The sequence below is a fragment of the Phoenix dactylifera genome, chromosome 17, assembly GCF_051530095.1.
Source record: "Phoenix dactylifera cultivar Ajwa chromosome 17, Ajwa_hap1_PhDact_Kaust_v1.1, whole genome shotgun sequence".
Classification (NCBI taxonomy): Eukaryota; Viridiplantae; Streptophyta; class Magnoliopsida; order Arecales; family Arecaceae; genus Phoenix; species Phoenix dactylifera.
The window spans coordinates 17796616-17806860 of record NC_143206.1 but is presented as its reverse complement, the minus strand read 5'-3'; the positions used below and the strand labels follow the sequence as shown (position 1 = coordinate 17806860).

The 10245-nt window shown below is 39.6% G+C and overlaps 1 protein-coding gene across 1 annotated transcript; it reads right to left on the bottom strand.

Annotated features, from left to right (window-relative positions):
* Nucleotides 1-517: 517 nt before the first annotated feature.
* Nucleotides 518-8262, bottom strand: LOC103706648 (putative sugar phosphate/phosphate translocator At3g11320). The gene is made up of 4 exons (XM_008790819.5): nucleotides 7394-8262; nucleotides 6005-6108; nucleotides 5579-5807; nucleotides 518-1143 (listed from the first exon to the last, which is right to left on the bottom strand). The coding sequence occupies exons 1-4, from the start codon at nucleotides 7859-7861 to the stop codon at nucleotides 997-999; spliced, it is 948 nt and encodes a 315-aa protein (XP_008789041.2). The 5' UTR covers nucleotides 7862-8262; the 3' UTR covers nucleotides 518-996.
* Between the last annotated feature and the right edge of the window lie 1983 nt (nucleotides 8263-10245).

Below are 10245 nucleotides of genomic sequence, written 5' to 3'. Positions count from 1 at the left end.
TTAAGGTCTCAGAAGTGTTCATTTTAAGTTCATATCGTACATTCCTTGTTCAATATAAAAAATCCGCCAGTGCCATTTGACATAATACAACGCTAGTTTTGACTGTCCCAGACTTTCATGCGGATGAAGTTCTGAAAGAGGAAAAGCAAATTAATGGAACAGGTCTTTTTGGGGGGTTAATGATAAATCGAAGGTGTGTGGCTTGCTCTGTATTTATCCATATTTGCTTGGAAGATAATTATTAGAGTAAGAATTTGAACGCAATCTTTATAGCGAGGAAAGGGGGGCAAGTTGGATGTTCCACTGCATTGAAAACTCCTCTGCTCTAGAGTTTGGGCGCAACTATAATCTGTACAGCGAATTTTTGAAATTGTGAATCTAGAAATATCAGCACTCTTCTTTTCATCCAACAAAATTATCGAACCATATTTTCTTTTCAAGCGTCGATCATTCTCCTGTGGTTCACAAATAGGAACGTAAAGAGTTAATTACACGCACAATTCGTTCATCCCAGAAATAAGAAAACCCAACCATCTCCATTATATTTTTGTATCAGCGGTATTCAATAGCACATTCTTAAAATAACAAAAACATTATGCCTACATCTTCTGTAAATGAAAAATGAAATAATGTCACATTTTGTTACTTAATCAAAAAGCAACAGATCTCAGTTCCTTGAAAACCAGACCAATTTTAGCAGATCCCAGTTCCTTGAAAAAATCTCCATATCTTAGACGAGGGTTGAGAATACCCTCCGGACCCCTGGTAGCAAAATCAAGGCATATTAGTGCTCTTTATTGAGATTCTTCTCACCTACACTCACTAGTTGGTCATTGTAGGAGCCGCACGGAAACCATTGTACGGTTTCTGTAAAAAGAATAAGGCGCAACATATGACATGAACAAATAATAAAAGCATGCCAACCAACCCCAGGCATCACGAAGTTGTTGCCACCCATAGAATGAAACAGAACACGCTCGGAGCAACCAGAGATTCTTATTTGTTACGTTTCTTAGCTTCACTGTAAAGAATGACACCAATGACTGTGAGGGTATAACCAAGCATCCCTACCAGAGATACTGGGTTCTTAAATATTAAAATTGAGACAACCACGGCCACAGCACCTTTGGCATTTCCCAGAACCTGGAAGAAAAAAAAAATGTAACAGTTAATCATTAGTAAAAAAAATCCTGATGCCTTCTGAATAATGTAATTTAATGGGTTGCTAGAACATGATTATATTAAACCACTCTCATGAAGAGAAATATGATCACAATTTTTCCACCACCAATGTAATGACACCTCAGCCATTAGTTTGTCAAGTCTCGGGGGAGACTCGATTGGCTTCATATATCTAGTCATTACCAGATTCGTTCTCCCATTGAAGGAGGCAATCTGGACCTATCTATCCTGTTTACCAATCCTCACCTGTTAGGTCCACATATTGGGTAAGGGTGGGTGGCTTTGACCTACTGAAGGGGTCAAGCCAGGGCCAAGTCCACGGTGTCACTTGGCTAAGTAATGGTTTGCTACAGACACTCCATTTTTTTCAGTAGAAGCACCCACTTTTCGTCAAGTTTTTGGTACAAGAGAAAGATCACCAAAATTATGAGACATGGGAGAGCATTTATCATTGATCTGAGTCATCAAAAATACAGAACTTTTAGCTGCCATCGATTAAAGCCTTAAACCTATACCATATTCCATTTGCCTCTCATATTGCTGCTTATTCCACCACCACTTCTCCCATCCTCCCATCATCACCTCCTATCCTCTCCAATTCCCACCTCCTCCCCCTCTCCTCATCCCACTCCTTGATTCCCTTTCCGCTTCTCTCTCCCAACCTTCTCCACATTTTAGTCCACCTGAAAATGATCACCTCCATCATCTCGCCTCACCACTGTTCACCCCCATGACACCAAACGTCTAAATTCATGCTGCTACCTTGCTTTAATTAAGCAGCACATTACCTTGTTCCACCAATGCCATTGGGCCCCAAAATTGCATTACTAATGCAAGCCCTGAGAGCCTCATCAAGATCCATCATGATTTTTTACCTCCCTTTCCCTCGAACATTTCCCTGCATTATTCTTTTGCTCTTCCTATCTTCCCTGTGCTCCCTTGCTGGGTAAGTGGATTGGGTACAAGTCGACAAAGTTGACCTGCTTGTGGGTATGGGTCAGCTTTGTTCGATGCACATATGGATCAGGATAGGTTCATGTCAGGGCTAATATTGACTTGATAGTGAAGGCTGACCTGACCCAAACAGATAATATAGATCCATTGTCACCCTTATATCATCATATGGATATGCATCCAAGTTATAGTAACGAGATGGGCGAAAGAAACATGAACGCCATACCAATATTCACCTTTTTCATAGCACCAAACCATATATGAATGCTTCAATATAATGCAAAGTTTCAATTTACTAAAAGGTATAGCGGAGAATAAGGGAGAAAGAGAAAAATAAAACTAACTGAATTAGATAAGAATTCAAGAGTCTAAACCAATTTGAAGACAATGCAACAAAAACTAAATGTTCAGTGTGCGAACATAAGCAATTCAGTTGTCAATCTGTCCACTTCATGACAGCTTGTAAAACCACGACTACCATGCCTGAACCAATGAATTGTGCAATATGGAATTTTTGGATGTTTATGTTAACAGGGTGCAGCTAAGCACATTAATATTGGTAACTCGAGGGAAGAAAGCAGCCGGAAAGTCGAGGATGGTTGAATTCCTCCTCAGATGACTGGTAAGGAATATTTTTACTGGTCTAGAGCACACCTACTCTACGCATTTTCCACCGTGACGTTTCAGAATTGGACTGAGTTACATAAGCTTCAATTGAAAAAGTTACAGCATTATGACCATATAATTCACATGTTTGCTTATTGGAAAATCAGAGTGAAGAATTGGAGTGTATAAAAATTACCCATGAGAAAAAAAGGGACTTGCATTCTACATTTCAACAAAAAAGAGGTACAGGGAAGAGCATGCAACTGCAATAAGTAACAGTAATTTGCCTATTTTTAATTTTTAGTCCCCCTCACCATTCCTTTTTATGAAACACAACCGTCAAAAGTGTCATCATCAAAATCCCAAATATGATGGCAAAGACACGACGACAACCAAGGTAATAGAAAGGATGGCAGTGCTGATAACGAATCAGACATCACTGGTGAGAAATTGATGCACAATCTGTTTCACTTTGGGTTTTGCTATGTAATATTTTATTTTTATTTTTCTATAGAAGTCAAAAAGAAATCCTAGTTATTTTTCAGGAAGGTATAGAAGGGAATTATGTTTTTTTTTTTTTTTTCTTCTGATGGCTGCCATTTGCCTCTCTTCTACCTCTCCCCTACTACCTAACCAAAGTCTGGAAACTCAATTCCACTGCCACCACTATACCTCCATCTTTTTCCCCTACCTCGATTGTCAACAACCGTTTCTCCAGTTCCAAGACAGCTTTTCTGCCCGAGATTGTCGGCAGCTCAGGAGATGGTTCAACAGAGAGTGGTGATGAGATTTCCGGGAATTCAAGATTTGGCGAAGGTCTTACTAGGAGGGCACTCAAGGCAGATGTGGTAGCGAAGGACATTGATGATGCCAACTACAAGTAGGTGAGGTCAAAGTAGAGAAGGCAGGGTCTGAGGCTCGCTGGTCTAATCACTAGCTAACAAGATGGAGATTCAAAATCTTTTCCCTTTTTCCCAGCAGAGATTAAATAATTAGAGAATTTTTCCTTTCTCTTTCAATACATTTATCGTGATTGTCCTGAGTACTAGCATCACAAACCATCTATTTTGACATGCTGTCCATTTCGTAATGGAAGGATATGATTGGAAAAACTTTCCTACACAAAACTGCAAACATATTGTAACAAGAACTATTCAACTTAAGCAGTGTATAGGAAAAATTGAAATGTTTTTTTATTGTTATGCTATTAAGATACTTGAAAGAAGTGCCATGAAAAAGGAGAATTAGCAGATTTTATCAAACTAGGAAGGAAAGTTTGCTTTCCATTGGTGGCACTACAAGTTTTTTTAATTGATCTTTCATTTTTTTTTTGGTTTGGAATACAATCAATGCATATGTCACTACTATAATGCTAGGATGACAGCTTCTGTCCAGTAACAACCCTCAAAAACTATCCCATATTGGAAGAGACATTACTTGTTGGTGGTCGCCACCTACTAAAATCTGATGTTCCTTCCTAAAAAGGGATTGCTTTTGAGATTTCTTTCACAAAGTTTGTTATCATAGCATTCCTTATTATGCAACAAAACAAATATAAGCAAGATTCTTGACACCATCAATACAGTGGACTTTCCCACCCTATGTCCTTCTAGGCTCAATGAACCACGAATCTTTGTGCCAGTTGTGTCCAATACAACATCTAGTCTATTATCCATCTTATCTTTCAAAATCTGTGGCAGTTCCATTCTCTATATTGTTCCTCATCCATTGAAGGGACAATATTTTTCTGTACATAATCTCCACATACACGGACTCAATGAACAGAATTAATACCACTTAAGGATCTCACTCCCAATCCTCCCTATCTCACATCCTAGTTGCACCACACAAACTCGATCCTCACGCCCTTGCCCTTTAAAGGAAAACTACTTCAATATTCTCCCCAATTTATTGACGACCACAATAAACAAAAAAAACGTAGAAAGGAAATAAAGGGAAAAAATCAGGGATGGTGAGAACCAACTTTATGTGAGTCAATTCCCATGAAGAATCTTTCTTCCTCTAGAATTGGGCAACTTGCTACATAAACTCTTAGGCTATGTTTAGTTGTCAAGGAAAAGCAAAGAAAAATCACTGGAAGTGATGAAAGAAGGAAATTGAGAATTTTATCTTGTTTGATTGAGTTCAGAAAATTACAGAGGAAATCTGCTAACGCGTCTGCTATTAGTGGCTAGAAACTTCTTCAAACAAAACTTGGTAGAGAACCCCTAATAGTAGCGCTTTCAAAAGTAAAGGAAACACTATATTTTTATGGCATTTCAATGATTAACTGTTTCCCTAGCATGTACACATAAGCTTATTCCATGATCATATTATAACAATTACATAAAATTTAGTACCACGTGGTTCGTACATGAGCAAATGAGCAATAGGCTATTACATAGACACTGCAGTTAGAGCCTGCAAGTGCTTTTCAAGGAAAGAAATATATATTAGAAGTTGTATCACATATCAGAATATCACCCATTTGCACGTTTTTGACTCCTTGTATTCACCTTGATGAGATATAAATGAGAATTTGTGTTTTCTAATAAAGAAAAATAAGTAATAAATTAATGCAGAAATGGAAAGTGGATTAGCAAGCATCTTCAAAGTTTATTTCATAATTTGATGGCACAGAATAGTAACCACCAATTAGAGGGAGATGGATGAAGTAAAAGATACTGATATCAGTAAACTAATAAGCCAGGGGGCAAATAACATGGATTGGAAATAAAATATACCTGTTAAGAACTCTTTCACCTATCTGTTTACATAACATTCCATAAAATAGTAAGGTAGCAGGAAAGAGTGGAATTATATCAGCAAACCATACCTGGAGAGTCAAGGCACTGGTATGTTTGGTGACCAAGAAATTGGTCAAATTCACAAAATATGCCAGAGAAGAATTAAATAGCAGATACCAAATAATTTTGAAATCTTTTCTGGCAAGCGCTAATAAGATGCCAACCACGTTTTCCTCCATAATAATTGTTGCTGGAAGCAGGAACACTACTGCTATCGGAGCCATGTACAGAAGGAGATTCATAGAATTAAGCTTTTCCCTGATAGGTCATAAATATTAACAAGAGAAAATAAGTTTAGTACTTTTGTTTCAGGTTAAAGAATGAATTCAACGATGATGAAAGCATATCTGAAGAATATAAACACAAATGAAATAACAGGTGTCCAATGACATAGCCATGCAAGCTTAAAATTTGAGATATCTCCAAAATTCTTTAACAAGAAATGTATTCCCTACCCTTCAGAGGATAATAAAATTCCTTGCAACACTGACTTAAGTGCCCTTGCAGCAGTTGCACCAATGCACATAATAAACCCAAACAAATGAAAACTTGGCTCTCCCTGTAAATTCAAGACATAAGAAAGTCAATTTTTTAATTATTTCAGTCTTAAAGTCTTGCTGAACAAGCATACTGGCTATATAACGAGATACTGTGAAATTCATTGAATAATTCGCCTTGCCACCATGCGGAGATACACATTACAATGAATTATAGATATACCTACATGTCTAAAATTAGCATTACTAATTAACAATTTGAAGTCCGAACCATACTGAGATTATAGCAGCCAACAATTAGAAGGGTTGAGAAAAAAACTTTTAAACATCAGCCTAAGTTCACAAGACCATGCCAGCTAGCTGCTTAAAATGAATTTCATGGTTAAAGAGAATCAAAGACAGTGTTAAAAAATAAAGGGGTAACAAAACAGGTTAAACCCATCAATTTTTCTATATGCAGCACTAAGAAAATGGAACCAATCAAAATGTACCCAGAAACTTTACGTTAAACCACAGATCCGATCAACATGAAGTTGGCTACATGCTCAAAACGTGATCAGTTAAATTTTACTAATGTTTTAAAACTAGCTCTTAATCTGACATCGACCCTCTATGGCGATGGTGCAATGGTCGTAACAAAAGTGATTTTTGAGCAATGCCTGCCAAAACAATGTATAAGAACATCTGGTGGATATCAAGAACTGCATCCATATTGAGGCACATAATGATTATGAAATGAGAATCATATCTCAATCCAATTCCCTTAACCGAACGATGCCGAACAACAAACTGTTTATGTCAATAAAGGACAAGTTGAAACTGTATTCCGCTTTATGTTCATCCATTGATGCAAGTCCATCTGAAAGGAGCACGGATGCCTTAAATGATAGTTATGACAACAAGTAATTTAAGGAAAAGGAAAAGGTATTTCACAAACAGACAACCAACAAAGAAAATACGACGGAACCCAACAGCCAAAACTAACTCAATATACTGAGTATAAGAGGTTTCTTCGACAGCAGCGGCCTCATATGTCCAAAGCAAACCAACTCATTTTACATATGCATTTGCAAACTCGTACTGCATTGCCCAAACATCCCGGACATATAAAATGTACCAATTCTACATGCGAGAAAGGTTATGGTTCTAGACTTACCAACAGTCCCATGGCTCCAATTGCACTGGATTTAGCAAAAATCTCTGGTTTATCAATCAAAACTCACGTAATATTCTAAAATTATCATATTTAATTGCATGGTGAAATACAAAACTAAACCATGGAATAAGTCAACCTATAAGCATACGAATAAAGGAGCAATCTTGCACGTGTTCGGGCAAGTAACTCACCCCGCTAGCGATGATGACGCCGGTGACGACAGGAACAAGCGTGAGGTAAGTGATCCAGGCCTCCCGGCGGACGGTTATAACGTAGGCGAAGACCGCCGTGAAGAAGGGCGTCGTCGCGCCGACCGCCTGATTGAAGGAAACCGGGAGATAGCGAAGGGAGACATTGCCGCTGACGACCGAGCCGCAGAAGACAAGACTGAGCGCCGAGATCTTCAAGAACTGGATGCGGGATCTGACGGTCTGCATGGGTACGACCTTGAGCCAGGCGATGGCGACGTAGCTGAGCAGCGAGCAGGATGCCATGTGGCACATGGTGAGGAAGATCGGGTACTTGAATCCGTAGTTGCTCAGAAGGTATTTGTTCAAAAGAAGCACCCCGATGTTCGACGAATACCACGCCGCAACCAGCCCCAGCGTGAACAGCCGCCCGGTCGCCAGCGACGCCCCCGAGCCGCCCTTCGCGCTCATCTCTCCCCTTTACTCCTCTATGGATTCAAGATCCAGGAAGAAATATAGATGGGATCCACGGGTATAAATAGGATTTGGGCGCTTTTTTCTTCACTGGGAGATGATTTAGGGTTTGGAAAATTAGGGTTCGAATTTTAAGGGGGGAGGATCGAAGAGAAGGATTTAATGAGATCTGTCCGAACGGAAATTGGGGGAGGAACAAGAAGAAGAGAAAGCAAAGAAATAGAGAGAGACGGAGCTGAGAAAACGTAGACTTTGTCCGCGGAAGAGAGGAGGGAAGAAGCTTTCCGTGGATTCAGTAGTTGGATCGCAAGCGCGGAGATCTTGAAGCGCTCTCGCTCTCGCTCTTTGTCGCGCGCTCTCGCTCTCCGTTTCCTTTATTACTAATTTTGTTACTGGATATAGTTAATTTTCTTATTGGATATAGTTATCCGGTTCAGCTTAATTAGTTTGCATATGGAGCCAATCACCTGTAACGCTCCTCTTTCTTTTTCATATACATAAAACTAAATTATATTGCAATATGAAGGTTATACTGCAAAATAAAATATGCTTAGCTCGCATGATCACATTATTATCTAAATTATTAATAATTTCTTGTTTCCCTTGGTTGAGTGATTCTTTATTTTTTTTTCTTGTAAGGGGAATTAATTAGATTATTTTTTCGATGATTCATGAATTTGTTTTCAACATATTTAAAATTTATTCAGTAGTTTACATACTAAAATAAAAATATTATTCTTACGGTTGTTGGCATTTATCATCGCTGTCATTTTTGTACTTGCTTTCCGAGCAAACAAAGCCTTGTTTTATAACCTTGTTTTGTTTCTTATTCTTAAATCGATGCGTTCGAAGTTGTTGAGAAGGTGGGAGGAGGGTTCATGAACGGTGGTGGGAGAGAACCAGTCTTGGTAGTTGACCATGGTGCCACGCGGGTTGTCGTATTGGATTCGGTCCCGAAAGTTAGGTCTTGGGCCTAACATTTGTAGACTCCCCGGCTTGGCTTTGGCTAAGGACCGGATCACTAAGGTTAGATTTTGTGCATTTAGACCAAAATCTTTTCATATGGATGGATAACTAAAGAAACGTGTGTGATTCATGCAATGAGAGTAGGTATATAAGCACTAGTAATTGGACGCACGAAATACACAATTAAGAAATAAAATAAATGTTACGAATCATGATATAAATACAAGTATTTAATTTACTGAATAGCTAAATTGTTTTATTTTACTTTTGCTCTCAATATTTTTGAGCCCATTTTGCCAGAGACGAATACTTTTTGGTTGTAAATTCCGGTGATGAGCACCTAATTGTAAGAGTTGGCAGTAAGGTCGATAGAATTGGTATTGGGTATCGTACTGGTTGCCTAGAGGAACGAGTCGGTACGAGCTTGCATCATGCCGTGCTGGATCTGTACCAACACAATAGAAGAGGTGAGAGAGAGGGAGAACGAGAGAGAAAAAGAAAGAGAGAGAAGGAGCAAGCCGACGGAAAGCCAACAGAGAGCTGAAGAGCCCTCGCGCAGAGGAGGTGAAGGTCGGAAAGCCGTAGCGTAGAGGAGGTGGAGGTCGGAGAGCTGCTGGAAAGCTGCGGAAGAAGGGCTTCCTCTGGTCCTCTGTTTCGTTCAAAACAGAAGCCCAAACATGCCCTTTATTTTTTGAGTTTGTAGGTAAAAGTCGGCAAACCCATTGCCAACTTTCACTTAAAAACTCCAAAAATAAAAGGAGTCTCTCCGGCCCCGAAATAAAACAGAGGACCGGAGAGAGCCCCTCTTCTATGACTCCCTCCTCCGCGCGGCGGCTCTCCAGCCTCTACTGGCCAGCTTCGACCTTCCTCTCTCCTCTTTTCTCTCCCTCTCTCCCGTGCTCTCTCTTCCTTTTTTTTTTCTTTATCTTCTCCCCCTCTGACGCCAATCTCGTTTTTGTTATTGGAACTATCCCGGTCCACGACCGGTATGCCTCGGGATGCTCCGAACCGGGCGTCTCAGGGACCTATGCGGTGACCTGCAACCCATTGTGGGTGTCTCAGGGACCTATGCGGATTGGTTGACAGGTTTTTGATCTTCTCGCTGAATGGCTTTCTTTTTGGGCTCTTGCAAATGCAACTTATTGCCAGCCCAGAGATTTTGGTGCGGATAGAAAGATAAGGCAACATCAATGCCTAATGAGCTGAATGCTTTGTCTATAAAAAGGTGCATTGTCCATCATTAGTTTCCACTGGCACTCAACTTTTGATGAATCAGAAGGGAAATCTTGTTGACCTCCAATCTTCACTCTTAGTCACATGATTGACTACAGAATCTCTGTATTGGCATTCTACTAAAACAGTAACCCTGAAGAACAATATACTTGGGAGGAAGTTAATTAGGAGGCACCGGAATC

Coding starts and splice junctions, on each gene's coding strand:
- LOC103706648 (XM_008790819.5), bottom strand. CDS start 7,861: ATGAGCGCGAAGGGCGGCTCGGGGGCGTCGCTGGCGACCGGGCGGCTG. Junction 5,808..6,004: donor ATTTTATTATCCTCTGAAGG/GTAGGGAATACA, acceptor ATGACCTATCAG/GGAAAAGCTTAATTCTATGA. Junction 1,144..5,578: donor CCAGTGCCTTGACTCTCCAG/GTATGGTTTGCT, acceptor TTTTTCTTCCAG/GTTCTGGGAAATGCCAAAGG.